This window comes from Callospermophilus lateralis, chromosome 8 (genome assembly GCF_048772815.1).
Source record: "Callospermophilus lateralis isolate mCalLat2 chromosome 8, mCalLat2.hap1, whole genome shotgun sequence".
Classification (NCBI taxonomy): domain Eukaryota; kingdom Metazoa; phylum Chordata; class Mammalia; order Rodentia; family Sciuridae; genus Callospermophilus; species Callospermophilus lateralis.
The window spans coordinates 90,727,071-90,746,823 of NC_135312.1; the positions used below are offsets into that span (position 1 = coordinate 90,727,071).

General features: G+C 34.3%; 1 protein-coding gene across 5 annotated transcripts in view; it reads left to right on the forward strand.

The window, feature by feature from the left end:
• Ube2d3 (ubiquitin conjugating enzyme E2 D3) overlaps positions 1–19,753 on the forward strand; it is a 30,690-nt gene that overhangs the window by 8,053 nt on the left and 2,884 nt on the right. For all 5 annotated transcript variants that reach the window (XM_076865006.1, XM_076865005.1, XM_076865007.1 and 2 more), the window contains exons 3-7: positions 11,124–11,187; positions 11,291–11,322; positions 16,692–16,769; positions 17,804–17,909; positions 19,596–19,689. In XM_076865006.1, coding sequence (XP_076721121.1) covers positions 11,124–11,187; positions 11,291–11,322; positions 16,692–16,769; positions 17,804–17,909; positions 19,596–19,689 — 374 coding nt within the window. The remainder of the gene's footprint in view (positions 1–11,123; positions 11,188–11,290; positions 11,323–16,691; positions 16,770–17,803; positions 17,910–19,595; positions 19,690–19,753) is intronic.

Here is a 19,753-nt window from a genome sequence, read left to right on the forward strand (position 1 = left end):
CAGCATGTATTCCACTTTGTTCTCATACATACCCTCATTTGATCCAGCATAAAGCTTTGAGGTAAGGGCTGTTGGTTTTGGTTTTGGTATTGGGCATTGAACTCCGGAATGCTTAACCACCAAGCCACATCCCCAGTCCTATTTTGTATTTAGAGAGAGGGTCTCAGTAGTGCTCAGCACCTCACTTTTGCTGAGGCTGGCTTTGAACTTGGCGATCCTCCTGTCTCAGCCTCCCGAGCCACTGGGATTACAGGTGTGCACCACCACACCCAGCTAAAGGCTGTTTTAGTACTGAATCAAAAAAGTGGTTTTTAAGTCAAGTCAAATGTACTTCTGAAAAAAATGACTCCTTAATACAAGAGATTAATTTTTGCTGGGTGCCGTGGTTCATATCTGTAATTCCAGTGGCTAGCGAGGCTGAGGCAGCATGACCACAAGTTCAAAACCAATCTCGGCAATATAGCGGCCCCCTAATCATTTCAGCAAGAATCTGTCTCTAAATAAAATACAAAAAAGGGCTGGGGATGTGACTCAGTGGTGGACTGCTCCTTGGGTTCATTCTCTGGTACCCAAAAAAAAAAAAAAAATTAATAAAAAATTAATTTTCAGTAATGGTAAAGTGCTGATGGGAAATCTGCATGACCTCATTCAGTCCTTTGATGAAGTGAAGTGCAAGATGGATAGCATAGAATTAGGATAACAAATGATTGTGGAGCACCCTGGAAGTAGGGGAAGAGTCCATAAACTTGGTCTTACCACTATAATTGTATCACTGAAGTTTTGATAAGCTTTGAGGAAATGATAGAACTTTGGAGAGGATATTGTTTGCAGAATTATACTTCAGTAGCAGGGTTGATGATAGAAACTTGGTTTTCATTAATGTCTTTGGGTTATGTTGATCTGATATACAAATAATGTTTGTCATTGAAAGTAAGTCTGTAAATGCTCAAGAAACTCAAATGACAGGCATTAAGTTTTAATAAAGGCTTACCTGACATGGCTGCTTTATAGCTTCATTATTCACAAATAATTCTAGTATGTCTGATTATTAAGCTCTTTGATAGGGACCCTTTTTTCCCCTCTCTTCCTTCCTTTTTTTTTTTTTTTTTAAAGTCAGAGTCCTGCTAAGTTGCCTAGGATAGACTCTAATATTTTCAGTAGCTTGGCCTGCTATTCTTATGGTCTATAGTTGGTCACATAACTACTAGTGCCACGCATCATTGAATAAGAGAAATAATAGAGTAGAGAAGCACAAAACATAGCATTATATTTAGACTTTTAGTTCAATATCTGTCATCATGTTCATATTTTACTTCCGGAAATCAAAGATCTTGCCATCCCATCATAATCACAGGAAAGCTCTTCCTCTATACTGTTTATATACATTCTCGTAGAAATCCCACCAAAGAATTGTTTTCAGGATAAAAATGTGGTGAAATCCATTACTTTTAAAAACGTATATGTCCATATGAGAAGAAGTTGTACCTGTTGGTTGCCCATTAAATAGATTTTGTTGGTGAACAAATCTGAATTCAGTCTTGATTTTTGCCAGGCTGTCCACCCGTTCTTCAGGAAATAGGCAGACAGTTGAGATTTGTGAATCTGTTGAGGTGAACTAAGAACACATGAGAACTTTGAGGATCATACCTAGATTAGAAAAAGGTAGAGTGATTTATGACTTTCTTTAGATCTTCCAGGTTTTTAAAAGGAGGTAGCATTTTTCCAAAGGGGTAAAAAGGGCTGGATTCTCACATCGGGTTGTGCTGAAAATTTTAGAAGAAGCAGTTCAGACAGAGAAAGCTGATCCTTAAATGAGAAAATTTCTCTAAAAAGAACATTGTGGGGAAAGAGTTATCTTTTTTATAAGCAGAACAGTTTCTTAGCATTGTACCCTAATTGTATTTTGTTGGTCATTTTTAGTGTTCCTTCAAGATGAGTGAAGCAATAACAACTAGAGTTGGTTAGTCTCCATACTAACTTTGTTTGAGTGGTCTTAATAGTTAGCAAAGACCTCATCTGAATAATGCTCTTCTCCTTGGGGGAGGTATGGTCAGCAGAGTATGAAAATTTTACAGGTGCCATGTGAGATCTGTTCTTTCTGGACCTAGCCACTCACCCTCTGCTGGAACAGTGAGCTGGCAATTTCAGTTCTTCAGATAATTTTGTAAATTGTTTTTGTTAGTAAGCCTGTGAAAATTTTAGACTCTAATGTCTTTAAAAATTATTTGAAAAGATGCTTCATTGGAAATTGTTCTCAACTTCTTCAAATAGTTTTCTTTTGAACAATGGAATATAAAATTGTTTTCTCAATTGGCTTTCTTTTATATATATACTTAAATATGTCTTCAATGTGGAGCCTATGGAGAATGGAGCCTTTTTGAAACTTAGTTCTATTTTCTGAGTTGTCTGGCATATATTACATGTGGTTCTACTGAAGCAATGTGTCCTACAGGCGAACTCAATTGTTCCTTTCCCATTTTCAAAGGACTGTTATGTTAAACAGAGTAAAGCAGGAGGACAGGTCTCAGATTTGAAGCCAGGCTGGGCAACTTAGACCCTGTCTCAGAAATATGAGGGGGAAAAGTGCTAGGGATGTAGTTCACTAGTAGAATGCTTGTCTGGCATTTGAAGGTTTTAATCCTCAGTACCATCACTCCCCACTCCCACCCCCAGAAATTGAGATTGTTTATTCCTGAGAAAGGGGAAGCCGATCTGAGAGGTATTTTAGAAGACCTCATTACTATCCCTCTTAAAACATAAAGGAAGTACAATAAAAGTGTTAAATTTTAGATCAAGCATCTACACAGGTGCTTTAGGACATGACTTAATTTAAAAGTTAAAAAAGAAGCACTTCTCATATTCAAACCTGATTTGTCTTTATTAGTGTCTTCCATTTGCCTTTGGAGTAGTCTTTGATATAACTTTTTTTTCATCCCTAATCAACCTTTCCTTTACTGTGTCCTGTGTCTGTGGTTTATCAAACTATAATACTTGTTCAAGCAAATTTTTAAAATCTGTACTTCCATACCCTTGATTTCAGTTTCTTAGCTTAATGCTGCTTTTGCTTTTGCTTTTTTTCTTTGACTGACTATATGCTTGTTCCTCCTGTCAACCCAACTGAAATGTCACTATTTTTAAACCAGGCAAAATTACTGGTTACCTTTTCAGAATTTAGAATGCATTTGTATATTTGTTATTTTAAGCTTGTAGCATGTATATGCATATTTTTTTTCTTTTGCTAGCTTAGTTTAGTTTATTTGAGGAGGTAAGTTGTTCATTATTTTACTTACCTTAGTATTTTCAAGCCTAACATGCTTGGCACCCAAAAGGCAATGTTCATATGAATCAATAAATGATTTCATGGCAAAATTTTAGTTCATAGGTTAATATTGCACTTTTCATTTCAGAAGTGGAATTAAATTAACCTTTAGTTTCTGTGGTAGAAAGCTGTTTATTAGCCAAGGTGCCTGACTTCTTGTTCCTCTTAATTACATTTTGAGACTTTGCTTAATTTATGTTTCTTCCACGTTTCTAGCAATACTCAAACATTACATTGTTTTAGCAAAAAAAAAAAAAAAGATCTACCTACTTGGTAAAGGGTGCCAGGTAGCACTCTTTCCTGCTCTATTTTTCCTCTTTCTTGGTATAACCGAGATTAAATAAGCGACTTATTAGAAGGAAATTTAATGGTGGTTAATGATCAAAGGAATAGCTGTAGGAACTAGTGCCTACAATTGCAGGGACTTATTGCACATCTTTATGCCAAGTCTGCTTTGTTTTCTCTGTTGCCCAGGCAGTCCCTTTTTCTTTGGCAATTGGCTTCCCCCTGTAGATCAGTGCACATGTCTGCCTGTAGCTCTGATGAGATGACATCCTTAGAGCTCCAGATTATAGAAGGAAATTTTTGTTTGGAAAATCATGGGCATAGACCAAAGACAATTTGGTCATTCTCTAGACTTTATGTACTCTCCAAACTATTCACCAAAGCCGAGGATGTAAAATTCTTTGGTTTGTCGTGTCCAAATAATTGACTGAAGTCACCCAGGATTACAGTCACATTTGGAGAAAGGGAAAAACTACAACGAAGAACATCTGTAATGATTTATTTTTCACCCCCGCTCATTCTCTGGGGATAATATTGTCATGAAAACTATTTGATATCTCCAAGGTAAGCACTGGCATATCATTGGATTATCATCGGCCACCATTTAAAAGGCAAGAGAGAAAAGTGGTAAGGTCTAAAAAAGCTGTTTTATATTTAAAAGACATTTTACTTTGAGCCTTAATACATTTTACCTAGGTTATTTTTCTATGTTGAATTTAAAGTATATTTAAATACATGTTTATTAGCTTAATTTTACATCTGTTACTTCAGAAATGACTTGAACATAGAGAATTTGGAAAATAAGGTATTTAGAAAATAATGAGCCTAAAATTATGAGAATAAATAGTTGATAATTCAGATAGCATTAACTATCTGAAATTATACTTTGCATTCTAAAGGAATGATAAGTTAGCACTCATGGTTATTCATAAATGTCAGTGTGCAAGAAAATTATTTCTTGAATAATTTTTTAGGGTTCTTAATTCAAATGTATGTATAGTATGTTCATATATTTATTTTAGTTCAGCTTTATATGACCTTTAGTATTTATAATGAATGAAATCATTTCCAGTATTTGGGCCAAACCATCATTAAATTCTTTTTATTTAAAAATTACTGGGACTGGGGTTGTGGCTCAGAGGTAGAGCGCTCACCCAGCATGTGTGAAGCACTGGGTTCCATCCTCAGCACCACATAAAGTAAAAATAAAGACATGTGTTCACTTATAACTAAAAATATATGTATATATATTTTAAAAAATAAATAAAATATATTGTATCCAACTACAACTAAAAAATAAATATAAAATATTACTAAATATATCACATGGTCCAAAGATTTAAATGAGCTATGGCTAGTATTTGTGGTCTGTGTACAAAACAGGTTTTGCTCTTGTTTAATAAAGAAGTTAATTGTGGGCTTCACCCAGGAAATCTTACCTTTTAAGATAGGCAGTGTATATAGGGTCTGCTTGTTAAATGCATTATGTGCTAGGTCAGTGCTTTAAGTCTCATTGTCTCAAAACTTCTGTAAAAATAGACATTCCTATTTTATAGATGAAGAAATAGTTGGCCTGAGTTAGTTTACAAGTGAGACTTTAGACTGATACTATGTGGTGGGAAATATACTCATGTCTTTACTTTATAATGCTGTCTTTTGAGTATTAGCAATGTTTATGTAAGATGCATTGGGATTTTAATAGTATACTTTGAAATTTGTATTTTTATCCTTTGTATGGGAAAGGGGAATAAGTTGATTTGCAGATAGCTTTTTTAAATATATTTTTAGTTGTTGATGGACCTTTATTTTATTTATTTATATGCAATGCTGAGAATCGAACCCAGTGCCTCACACATGCTAGGCAAGCCCTCTACCACTGAGCTACAACCCCAGCCCTGGAGATAACTTTTTAACCTTAAAATTAACTTTGTTTTTCATGTGCTTCGTAAATAAAGAGGGAACTAAAGTTGCCCAAGTCTTTTCAGTTTCTGATTTTGTTCCCCAATTAAACAGTACAACTTACAAGTTTTGGAACTGGGAAAATGTTCTTATCAGACTGGGCTTGATTCTAATCTATAACAAAGTATGTGATTTTGTAGATGGTATGATGTTTGTAGATGATATTAAAATAGATTGCCATTTAATAAAGGTTTGGGTGATCATAGGGTTGGCACATGAATGCTATGGGACATGATCTAGCCTATAAGAACCCATTTATTGATTAATGGATAGTTGCGGGAAAAGTTTTTCAGATGCAGGTTAAGCATTAGAAATCTGAAGTACTCTAAAATTTAGAACTTTTTAAGCACCACATGATGGCACCAAGTGGATTATTCCACACCCAATCTCATGTAATAGGTTACAGTCAAAATGCAGGTATCACTAATAATGTATAAGATTACTCATAGGTTTTATATATATATATATATATATATATATATATAAAATATATACATGAAAAGTAAATGAATTCTGTGTTCCGACTTGGGAGGGGACCCATCCCCTAAATGTGTTATGTTTAGGGAAGATGTTCAAAAATATGGAATCAAAATACTTCTAGTTCCAAACATTTCACATAGAGTTAATCTACCTGTGGTGGTTTAGCTGTTATTTACTGTTTTGTTTATCTAGTATATAATATCTTTTGAAAGTGAAAAGGATTTATTTTTTTCTTAAAAAAAAAATTTAGGGGCTGGGGATGTGGCTTAAGTGGTAGCGGGCGTGCGGCCCGGGTTCGATCCTCAGCACCACATACAAACAAAGATGTTGTGTCCGCCGAGAACTAAAAAATAAATATTAAAAATTCTCTCTCTCTCCCCCTCTCTCCCCCCCCCCCTCTCTCTCTCTTAAAAAAAAATTTAGAAGTATTTGGAATGAATTTTCTTCAAATTTTTAGTATCTTGAATATTTGAGAGTATATTTACATGTCAAGCATTAGGGGCTATTCTTCCCCATCTTAAAAAGAAAGATATTTGCTCTTCCTGTGATGTTTATTGTAGCAAAGTTGTACTTAACTTGAACTATTCATACTAGATATAGTTTGATCACTGCTTTTTAAAGTTGTTTTTTGTTTGTTTGTTTTAAGAGAGAGACATTTTTTTAGTTTTGGGTGGACACAACATCTTTGTTATGTGGCATTGAGGATTGAACCCGGGCCGCAAGCATGCCAGGCGCGCTACCGCTTGAGCTACATCCCCAGCCCTAAAGTTTGTTTTTTGTTTTTACTTTTAATTTTCAGGGTGCCAGATCCATTTCTTAATGTTGAATTAAGAATTTACTATTAGGACTTTTTCTGTAAATCCAGAACATATTCACCAATTCTAATGACTTGTAGTATTTATATAGTGATAATGTTTATTTTAAGCCTGTCCTCCCCAACCTAAAGTGTATATGTACTTTTCTAATTGACTCTTCACTTGGGTGTCTTTCAGTGTTATCTCTATTTAAGCTACACAAGAAGTTGAACATTTTACTTAGGGCTGATTTCATGCTTTCTTTGCGCAGGCCAATAAATCTTATGGGCAACATCATCCCTTACTCTTTCCCTGTCGAGTCCATCAGCAAAAATAGTTCAAGGCCAGGCATGGTGGTGCATACCTATAATTCCAATATTGTTGAATTGTATAGTTTCTTAAAATATTTTATTGATCAAATTGTTTTGCGGGGGGCAGAACTATTAAATAGGTATATTTTAAAAAATTGTTAGCTGTTTGATATCCATCTACTAATGTTATGAAGATGGCAGTTCTTTGGAGGCTAGTAAGGTTTAAATTCATATCTTCTATTGACTCCTGTCTCTAGAACCAGTTTTGCAAAAGAAAATAAGCTTAGAACATATCCTGTTAAATGGAAAATAGTCTTTTTAAGTGTAGGAATGACTATTTTAGCCCAGATGCTTTAACATTTGCATTCAGAATGCTTTTCTTTGGCAAAGATTCTTTTCTATAACAAAACCATTCTATAATTAGTCTTCATTCTTATCAATGTTTCACCCAGTTTGAATTTTATATTGTAAGTGATCTCAATTTTATTCCATACTGGTATAGAATACAAACTTAACCAGTTAAAATAGGAACTCCAACAATAGAGCTTTCCCATAAATAGAAATATTTAAAGTACAGTTATAGACTTGTATTCTCTTGGATCTTTTATTTAGTTTCTCAGTTTTGTAAGGAAAAATTTGAAACATCTTCCAGTTTTGAAGCTTTCTTCAATTATTCTAATTTGCTACATGCTTAAAAGTGGGGGTTTTTATATCAAGTTTATTGAGTGCCTATTTTAAAGATTACCAACAGATACTGAAAAAACATAAATAAAATTTAGAGGATTAATTTTATCTCCCCCTAAAGTCAGTGCCAGAATGGGTGAGGCCTTTATGTCTGTTTATATAGGAGTTCTTCAAACAGCTGAAACTGATAGGATTTGTATTCACCAGCAGATTTTCACATTTTATGGTGTACTCATTCAGTATATATTAAATTGTGAATTTTTGGCAAGCATTGCATTTCTTCTTGTTGGTATGTACCACCCCTAATCCCATGAATAATTCTTCTGAAATTTCTTAATTTAAGAGAATATCTAAATTTAAAAAAAAAATTGTTAACTTTGCATTATAATTGATTCACAATAAAATTAGGGTTTTTTGTTTTTGTTTGGTAGTAAAAAATTGAATCCTCTACCACTGGCTACATCCCCAACTCTTTAAGTTATTTGTATAGCTGTTCTACAGATGTAATCAACATAGCAGCCGTAGTTTTATATATATATGATCACAATTAAGGAATACAGAATTGTAGGGTTTCTTATTTGTTTTGTGGGGGTTTCTTTGAACTCGGCTCTCTCCAACTGAGCTACATCCCAATCCTTTTTATTTTGAGACATTGTCTAAGTTCCCTGCCTCAGCCTCCCAAATTGCTGGAATTACAGGCCTGCACCACCAAGCCTGTTTTAGAGTTACATTATTACTGGAATAATGAAATAGTTGTTATACTGAGCAAGAGCTTTGACTAGTCAGGCGGGGCTGGCTGCCCACCCTCTCATTTATTCCCATGTTTACTCATAACCCTGTCAACACTCTGTTCAGAGGCCACTACCTAGCATACCTGACTGGTATTAAACTCAAAGTAGCCAGCAGAAATAGCAGTGTTATACTTCCATTTACCAAAGGCTGGAGGAGTGGGCTGATGTCCTTTGTACGTGGGTCTACTTTGTTATCAGTGAGCCCTGTATTCTGTCCTTAAAAAGGAGGAAGTGTTTATAATCTGAAATAACCAGGAAAAGAAGTTTTCTAATCTTGCACATTTGAGCATATGTTAGAACTCTGGCTACTGAGAATCTTCTAGTGGATGAAGACAAGGCAGAATCTATAGGACTGCAAAGTGAAGATCTACTAAACTCAGTCTGGCTTATTTGAATGTAGCTAATAGCTATGTTAAAAAAGAAAATCTAGAACAAAATGTAAACCAGATGGCTTAAAGCATTAATTGATCACATGGTAAAACTTTCACAGCTGAGGGCTAGGAATCATCATTTTTTGTATGTCTAGTACGTGGGGTTATAATAAATACAGGGCTGGATGTACACGTGTTTTATCAAAGATCAGAGTTGGGAAAAAATATAACCAATATGTATATTTATTTCCATGCAGTTTGATTCCTGTCCTTAGTGAATAAATTTTTCTGATAGATTAAGTGAAAGAGAAGATTAAACATTTAAGAGCTGTGAATGTATCAATAACATTAAATTGTTGCAGTGGGCAGATTATTCTTTATCTTTTAAAATTGTGTTGTCTGTGGTGGTGTGCCACTGGAATCCCAGCTACTACTTGGGAGGCTTAGGAAGGCTTGAAGAGACTGTCTGAGCAACATTAATCCACTGCAACCCTCTTCAAAAAAAAAAAAAAATTCCTTTGGACTGAGGATATATTTAGTTCCTTACAGAATTTTGGTGTCATACAAAATTTGAAAGTACTTAAAAGTATTAATGGAAGTGCTTTCCTAGAAGATGTGAGGCCCTGGGTTCAATAACCCAGCACAAAGAAGAAAAAATTAGGAACTTGTTTTGCTTTCTAGTTCTTTAGGATTTTGTTGTCTTTTTGTTGGCTCCTGGCCTTGTCCTTTTTTTTTTTTTTTTTTTTTTTTTTCATTTGAACCACGATATCATCTTTATTTTAATGTGGTGCTGAGGATCAAACCCAGGGCCTCACACATGCTAGAGAAGTAGTTATTCTAGGGAGAATTTTAGGAATAGTTAAAAGGTTGATGTAATGAGCGTTGCATGGTGGCATATTACCTGTGATCCCATGGGGCTTGGAAAGCTGAGGCAGGAGGATCTCAAGTTCAAAGCCAGGCATTAACCAACTTGGTGAAACCCTATCTCCAAATAGAATTCAAAATAGGGCTAGGGATGTGGCTGAGTGGTTGGAATGCCCCTGAGATCCATCCCTGGTACCCTTCACCCTCAAAAAAAGGCGGGAGGGGATGAAGGTAATGAGATTCAACCTGAGGATACTTAGCCCTGTGAGGGTTGTGGAGTTTCTTCAGTTGGGTTTTTTTTCGGGGGGGGGGGGGGGTCTGGGGGAGGTTTAGATTTGAACCCAAGGTCTTGTGCATGACAAGTGCTCTTCATAAGAGTGCTCTTCACATCCTAGCCCTTAATTTATTTTCAGAAATGCAAAGTTTCCTGGACTGGCCTTGAACTTGGCAATCATCCTGCTTTAACCTCTCAAGTATTTGGGATTATGGGTTTGTACCACCAGACCTGGCTTTTGTGAGATTTTTAAAGTGGAAAATGGGGTTGGTGGATTTTGTAGATGCAAGTGTGGTTCAGGAAGAACTGTGGATTTAATACAAATAAAAGGGCCTCTGATCTGGTCTTGATGTTCAGTTCTGCTTTGTCTGGGTTCTTAAAGCTGTTAAGAGATTTTTAAGAAATCAGCTTTTGGGGCTGGGGATGTGTGGCTCAAGTGGTAGCGCACTCGCCTGGCATTGTAGGGCACTGGGTTATGTGGTTTGATTCTCAGCACCACATAAAAATAAAGATATTGTGTTCACCTAAAACAAAAAAAAAAGAAATCAGCTTTTGTTTGTATAATAAAAATTTTAGGAGCTGGGGTTGTGGCTCAGTGGTAGAGTGCTTGCCTCACATGTGTGAGGCACTGGGTTCAATTCTCAGCACCACATATAAATAAATGAGTAAAATAAAGGTCCATCAACACTAAAAATTTTTTTTTTAATTTTATATCAGTATATAATACTTTTATGAACCCTAACCAAGATGTTTCAGCATGTGTCTGTTAAATCGGGGATGGTGGCACATGCTGGTAATACCAGTGTTCTGGAGTCTGAAGCAGGAGGACTGGGAGTTCTTTGCTACTGAAGAAATTTAGGAGAACTTGTGTGAAAATAAAATTTTAAAATAAGTTGGAATTGGGGGCCTGGAATTTAACTCGGAGGTAGACCATTCCTGGATTCAGTCTCCTTAAATTAAAATTACATGACAATTTTCTGTTTTGGTGTAGGAACTTAGTGATTTGGCCCGTGATCCTCCAGCACAATGTTCTGCAGGTCCAGTTGGGGATGATAGTAAGTAATTTCTAAATTAATTTTTATTTAATATGACTAACTTCGAAAAAGCTTTGTATTTTGGGATGATGCTAAATAGTTTTTTTCTCCCCCCTTTTTCTAGTGTTTCATTGGCAAGCCACAATTATGGGACCTGTAAGTATTAAGACTTTTAAAGTTTTGCTTATAATTGAAAATTCAGCATCGGTCTGATCATAAATTTTTAGATTTAGTTCATAGGTTTATTTTATTATGTATTGTATTGTGGTTTGGTTATACCATAATTGTACTACTTTTGAAAGAAATAGAATATTGTACTTGTTACATGTACATTGTATATCCCTGTGTCAGTTTTGTAGAGTATAGCATCTCTTTGGATCTACCAAATCTCTTTGCCTTAATTTCAGTTTTCCTTCATAGCAATGTGAAGCACTGGCATTGAACTTCTTATTACTTAGACAGTTTACTGGCTCTGTTTCTATTATGAATTGTTACTCAAAGATCTTACCCTGTTTCTGTAGTTGCCAAGAATCTAGCTTACTTGTATTATTTTTATATTCAATTTCTTACAGAACTTTAGTCTCATACAAATTTGAAAATATTAGGCAGAAAGTGATATTCTGAATATAGCAAAATTCCTTTCTATCCTGATAAGAAGCTATAGGCTGGATAATTGAATATTCAGAATTATGGATACCATCTAAGAATTTCAGAATATTAAAGCGCACTAAAATATCCTGGGTTAAGATTGTATCTTCCACAAATTCTTAACATTTTTCCCCCTTAACATAGAAGGAACTTTCTAAGTTTCTTGTATATTATACTGAAAACTTTCTGCTTCCATTTCCTTTTCCTAGTTTTATTTAACGCCAGTAATATGCTAGGTGGGAAAATGGTCATAAAACATATATGTTTCTATGTAAGCAAGCACACAATTTTTTTTTATTGGTTATTCAAAACATTACAAAGATTGCAGAATCACATCGGTTACACATCCACATTTTTACATAATACCTTAATAGTAACTGTTGTATTCTGCTACCTTTCCTATCCTCTACTATTCCCCCTCCCCTCCCCTCCCATCTTCTCTCTCTACCCCATCTACTGTAATTCATTTCTCTCCTTATTTTTTTCCCATTCCCCTCACAACCTCTTATATGTAATTTTATATAACAATGAGGGTCTCCTTCCATTTCCATGCAAATTCCCTTTTCTCTCCCTTTCCCTCCCACTTCATGACTCTGTTTAATGTTAATCTTTTCCTCCTGGTCTTCCTCCCTGCTCTGTTCTTAGGTTGCGCTCATTATATCAAAGAAGACATTTGGCATTTGTTTTTTAGGGATTGGCTAGCTTCACTTAGCATAATCTGCTCTAATATCATCCATTTCCCTGCAAATTCCATGATTTTGTCATTTCTTAGTGCTGTGAAGTACTCCATTGTGTATAAATGCCACATTTTTTTTATCCATTCATCTACTGAGGGGCATCGGGGTTGGTTCCACAGTCTAGCTATTGAAGCACACAAATTTAGATGTCAGCTTTTAAACAGTTAGAATGGAATGCATCGGTGCCTGTTTTGGTTTCTGAATGCATCTTTTGACAGAGTATCACATTATAATGTAAATAATATCTTTTTTTTTTTACTACGATTACCCTATATGGTTTGTATTTGTGAACCAAAACAATAAAGCAGGCAGTGTGGTAGCATAGTAATCCACAAATTGTGGATTTGCTTGGGAGAACTAGATAGTAGCAAAATCACATTTGCTTCAGAGTACTTTTTAGGTCAGTTAAGGTAATGGTAGTATCATAGAACTAAAGATTGCTTTCTCAGTAATGTAGCATGTAATTTAAGTTTCATAAAGAATAGCTGCTGAATTTTAGTCAAGAAGTGCTCTGTATCATTAGAAGTTATATGGCAAAAATTTTTGTGTATAGGGGCTGGGGTTGTGGCTCAGCAGTAGAGCGCTCACCTAGCATGCCCAAGGCCCTGGGTTCGATCCTCAGCACCATATAAAAACAAATGAGTGGAATAAAGGTATCGTCCAACTACAGCTAAAAAAATAAATACTTTTTTTAAAATTTTAAAAAAAATTTTGTGTATAATAATAGGACATATAATTAAGAATCACAGATACCGATAAAAACTAAAATTCTTTGGAAGATTTGACAGATCCTTGCTAGTTAAGTGGTTGTTTAAATGTTTGAATTTTTTGTACTATATTAAGGGTAGTTACCAATGAGACTTCATACAAAGAGAAGAAATTAACTTCCTTTCTTACTGCTTCTAATATTTGCATGTCTAATTTTTTTCTTCAATTGGAAGTGGAGTTGGCAGAAAGTGATATGTTTGAAAGTATTTGGAGAACCACACTATCCTCCATCTAATTGTGACAGGTATAAAAGATAGAACTGTCTGAATATTAGCTTGAGTGTAACTACAAAAGCCATCTGAAGTAAAATCTGTCCATAAGAATTATTTTACTGATCCATAAAGATCAATTTTAAATGTATTATGTCACTTTCTACAAAGGTTAATTACATGTGAAATTTTCCCTTTTTTCTTTTTTTGGTAGTGGAGATTCTGCAGAGGCACTTTACCACAGCTTTGCATTCCCAGTTCTTCTTACTTTTATTGTGAGACAGTCTCAACTAAGTTGCTTAGGGCTGTGCTAGCTAAGTTGCTGAGGCTGGCCTTGAACTTGGGATCATCCTGTCTAGACCTCCCAAGTCCCTGGGGATTATAGGCATACACCACCACCCAGTTTTTACCCTACTTTAAAGATCCTATTGTAATATAGTAGAAGAGGGAATTTTAAGTATTAAGTAAGGTAGATGATTGTAATTAGTAAATAGCCAGCAAATTGGGTTAATGTATTGACTATTGGGAATAACATTTCAAATAAGGGAAAGAAATAGGAGATATAATGGAATCACTTTAACACTAGGACAGAGATAATTGGAAAGGAAAGCCAGAATAATAGCAGAAATACCAGTACTAACATCTTGAACTAAGGTAGTGGCAGTGGGCATAGGCATAAAGGAGAGGCAAATTCAAGAATGAGTCAGATAAAAGGAATAAACAACTGCGAGATCCTGGTTTATAGGTTTCTATTGTGATTTACTGTTGATAGGAAACATAGTGTTGAAGAGATTAGGAGTTTGTGTTTTGTATATGTGATGAGATACCAAGTAGATTGAATAGACATTTGAATGAATGCCAAGGAATGAATATGACACTAAGGGAAACTTCGAGAGTGTGCAAAATATATGTGGGTGGGAGTTAGAAGCAAAAAAATGATCTCTAGGAATACCAACATTTCATGATTGCCACAGAAGGAATATAAGACACCAGGGGAGCAGCAGCTAGGACTAACCGGGATAGAAGGATTCTACAGAAAAGTTAGAATATAAATTCTGTTTCTAAGATTACAATAATCAAAGTATTCCTTCTTTTAGTTCCTTTGTTTTTGTTTTGTTTGTTTTTTTTTTTATATAGTTCCTGTCTCTTTTTTTAATATGGCCTTGTCTTTAAGTCTGTTTTACTTTTTTTTCTCTTTGATGTGGTGGAATTTTAATGTAACATAACATGGAAATGCTAAGCTGCTGGGTTTTTTTTTTTTTCTTTTCCTTTCTTTTTTAAACAAGTAAAATGAAATTTGGCTTTGCCTAAATTGCATCATTGAGTTCTTTGTTCAGAAGCAGTCAGACATAACCCTTGATTGTGTGAAACTGGAAATTGAAAGTTAAACAGAGCATCTGAAATGGGGTTTTGAGAAAATTTTAGTATGTAGGACCATCACAAAATTATTAATTATTTATATAATAAAAACTTATTTTCTACATGCTATATAATGTAGCCATATTATTTAACAAAGATATGCGCATCTAATAAATTTGTTATATTTTGGGTGCCTTGCTTTGAATGTTTTTCCCCTTTTTTTACATTTTATTTGCTATTTTTAGATATACATGACAGTAGAGTGTCATTTGACATACATACATATGGAGTATTACATTCTAACTAGGATCCCATTCATGTGGTTGTACGTGATATGGCATTTTGCTGGTGATGTAGTCATATATGAACATAGAAAAGTTGTGTCTGATTCATTCTACTCTTTCCTATTTTCATCCCCCCTCCCTTCTCTTCAGTTCCCTTTGTCTAATCCAGTGAATTTCTATTCTTCTCTCCACCCTCATTTATTTTGTTTTAGTATCTGGCATATCTCACAGTACACATTTCAGCCTTTGGTTTTTGGGGATTGATTTATTTTACTTAGCATGATAGTCTCCAGTTATATCCACTTACTGGTAAAAGTCATTCTTTATTATGACTGAGTAATATTCCATTATGTATATATACACATCATATTTTCTTATCCATTCAATGTAAGTTCTTTGGGTATATATTGAATGGGATAACTGGGTCAAATAAATGGTGGTTTTGATTTTATTTCCTCTACTATTCCTGGGTGTTGCTTTGTTATTATAGGTCTTTTTAATTAAATTTTATAGGACTCAATAGTAGCTTACTCTTTTGTTACTTTCATTGGTTGTCCAATTTTCTTTCCTTTTTTTTTTTTTTTTTTTTGTGGTATTGGGTATTGAACCCAGGGGCATTCTGTCACCAAGCCATTTTTGAAACACGGTTTCACTAAGTTGCTGAGGGTGACCACAAACTTTGGATCCACCAGCCTCAGCTTGCCAAGTCACTGGAATTATAGGCATGCACCATTGTGCCCAGCGGGAGTTATACATTTCTTTGAACCCGATTCTTCACCAATAATTAACTTTTTTTTTTTTAACCCCCTGTGTATTTCATTCACATTTCATATCTATAACATTTTATTGTGTGTACTTTATGGTCTTGGTAACAGAATTTTAAGTCTGTCAAGATTTATAAAAAAAATCATTTTCTGTGATCTTTTCACATATCTAGCGTGTAGTGGGGAGTTAATAATTATTTTTCTGAGGAGTTGGAATTGATAAGCTATATTCTAAGATTGTCAGATCTATGAAAGTTTTTATTTGCCTGATAAAAGTGTGTTCCTTGGTGTGTGCCCGTAATTCCAGGGACTCAGGAGGCTGAGGTGGGAAATTTGAGGTCAGCCTGGCAACTTGATAAGACCGTGTGTCAAATTAAAAAAAAAAAAAAAATTTTTTTTTAACTTGTTTTTGCTTTTTTAACATACTTAATATTTTGCTTTCTAATTTCTGTAGTCTGACCAGTACATGATTCTGTTTGTAAGCTTTATTATTGTTAAGTGTACTTTTTCATTTATGAGAATTTGGATCTAGAACACTAGTGTTTCTGGATACCTTTTCCCAATACTCTGGAAATTTGTAAAATGGGATTTAAATAGGATTCACTATATAGTAATTTTGATTTTATATTTTTTATTACTATGAACTGAGTTTTCTTGGAATAATTTAGATTTCTTCATTTCTGTGTAAAGAATAGATAATATTATTTAATATTATTATTTAAATTTTTAATTTTAAGCATGTTTTTCTCTTCACAGAATGACAGCCCATATCAAGGTGGTGTATTCTTTTTGACAATTCATTTTCCTACAGACTACCCCTTCAAACCACCTAAGGCAAGTATTTTCCCTTAGTAAAGATTTATGCTTTGTTTTAGAGGAATCGAGTATTCATGGAAATAAAGCGTTCTGTGTGATTGAGGCTAAGCTCGAATAAGAATAATTTAAGTTGAATATAATAGATGGTGTTTAGTTTAAAAAGCTGGAGTGATTTGAACTTTATAAATGGGTATACTATTTGCTTTGTCATTAATATTGCAAGATTCAAATATACCATGTGGAAGTGTTTCCTTGATACTTGTACACTAATTTGGATTATTGATCCTATTGGCTTGTAAAAAACAGATTCAATTTTATATGTGCATATAATGCATTACAATTTCACATTACTTTGGTTTCACTATATGACTAAGAGTTGCTTGAAGATAAACAGTGGTACAATTCTGAAATATTTCTGTGATATTCAGATTTTTATTATGTACAGTGAAAATGCAAAGTTCAATATGTACATGTATCACTGATTTTAAATGAGCTATAAGTTTTGGTTATACCACAAACCTTATATTTTAAATATCTTTGTGTTCCTTTGACACTTAACAATATGGTAACATCAAAGTTAAACAGTAGGGCTCAGTGGTATGCACCTGTAATCTTAGGAGCTCAGGAATCTGAGACAGTAGGATTACAAGTTCAAAGCCTGCCACAGTAACTCAGCAAGGCCCTAAGCAATTTGACCTGTCTCAAAATAAAAGGCTGGGGATATAGTTCAGTGGCAAGCTGCCCCTAGGTTAAATCTCCAGTACTCAATAATAAATTAAAAACAGTTAATCTTCAGAACTTTTCACCATATTTTAATAATGAAATTTTTTGCCCCAAAGTTATATTTTTAATTTTAATTAAAAGAAGGAATCACTTGGGGTTCATGGTCAGAATGTAAAAAGTCAGTTTTGATAATTTTTGGTAATTTTATGTGCATAAATTAAGTTGTATTGATTCAGTTTGAAATATTTTAAGCCTTGCTTTTAAAGTTTTAAGTTTAGAATGCTTGTTTTTATTTGGATAAAATACTTAAGTTTTTTTGTTTGTTTTAGGTTGCATTTACAACAAGAATTTATCATCCAAATATTAACAGTAATGGCAGCATTTGTCTTGATATTCTAAGATCACAATGGTCTCCTGCTTTAACTATTTCTAAAGGTAAAATACTTGTAGTAGAATAAACTTGAGCTACTCTGATGTTCTAATAATTACTGGGAGTTTAATCCTTAAATCTACTTACCTGAGTATTTTTATTTCAACATTGTGATTATAAGGTTAGAAGGGATTAGACTTACATTATTTTTTACTCTTTTATCAGTGTTGGTTAAAGAGATTATGTTTGAAAAGTTGCCTAATAAGTTCCCTTTAAATAAATTTCTAGTCACATGTTATGGAACCTTGATTTAGGTGTTTCTTACCTAGGATTGTTAGTCTAAAGGTGGAATCTTGGGAAAGTCTCTGGATCAGTTTGGATCTACTTTGAGTAGGAAGTTTATTATGTGACATATCTTTAACAGGTTGTCCATACTGCAGGAATGTTACAATAGAGTGGTTTTGGTTTTAAGTTGTTTCTTTGAGTGACTCTGAAAGCATTATATCTTTTTCACCCCACAAATAAAATCACCTATGCACAAAACTTCTTAAGAGAGGGAAGAAAGTATGTCTTTTTAGTTTAGTTTCAGTTTTGGGTATTAACTTGCCATTCCTTAGGTACATAGAATTAGGTTTTTAATGTTACTAATTATGACTTAAGCATATTTTAAGATAGTCATACATCTTAACCTTTTTATGAATAAACCATAAGTTTGGGGGCTGGGGATGTGGCTCAAGTGGTAGCGCGCTCGCCTGGCATGCGTGCGGCCCGGGTTCGATTCTCAGCACCACGTACAAACAAAGATGTTGTGTCCGCCGATAACTAAAAAAATAAATATTAAAAAATTCTCTCTCTCCCCCCCTCTCTCACTCTCTTTAAAAAAAAAAAACCATAAGTTTGGTAAATGCAAAGTGAAATAGGTGTATTTGAAGGGAGGACAAAAAAAATACATGGATTTTAAGTGACAGTCGAGTCACTACTGCTGGGATGTATTCTTTTCAAGTTTTTAGTTATAATTGGACTTAATAACTTTATTTTTTTATGTGGTGCTGAGGATCAAACCCAGTGCCTTTGAACATGTGAGCCAAGCGCTCTACAACTGAGCCACAACCCTAGCCCCATCTGAGATGTATTCTGATGCTGAAAACTTTTTTTGTAAATGCAATTTGAATTGGTGGTATGGTGGTTTGTCTTTTAGTGACTTGCTTTTTTGGCATTCTTATTTGCTAAATTATTATTTTATCACATCAGTTGTAATTTAATATTGTAAGTTACTATGTAGCTGGATACTCTCTGTTGTGTAATTTTATATGCTCCCCCATGCATTTGGATTTGAAATAAATTGTATTTACTTCTGTCAACAAAAAATTTTCGTTTACATGATGGTTAATTTTTTCTCATGCTGCTGCTTTAAGCATTTTGATCTTATAGTCTCATAACAATACCTGTCTACTGACTGGCACATAACAGATACTCAAAATGAATGACATCTGTGGTCCATAGTGCCATCATCTACTAAGTTGGTATGTTAAAAGGTCAAATAATAACTAGAACTGTGAAGACTCACTTTGTCCATGAGAGCTTGGCATTATTTTACCAATACTCTTGGGAATGTGGTCTCTACCTTACAGAGAGACAAGGAGACAAAAACTTTTGAGGAAATGAAGTTTGTAGTGCAGATTCTAAAGTTCTGTTGACAATTATTCAATCTCCTGATGCTGTTATGTAACATACATTTATTTTCTTTACAGTTCTTTTATCCATTTGTTCACTGCTATGTGATCCAAACCCAGATGACCCTTTAGTGCCAGAGATTGCACGGATCTATAAAACAGACAGAGATAAGTAAGTATGCAGTAGTATCAGGAAAGCTATTAAAAGGTTCTTAATGAGACAGGCTTATATTCTG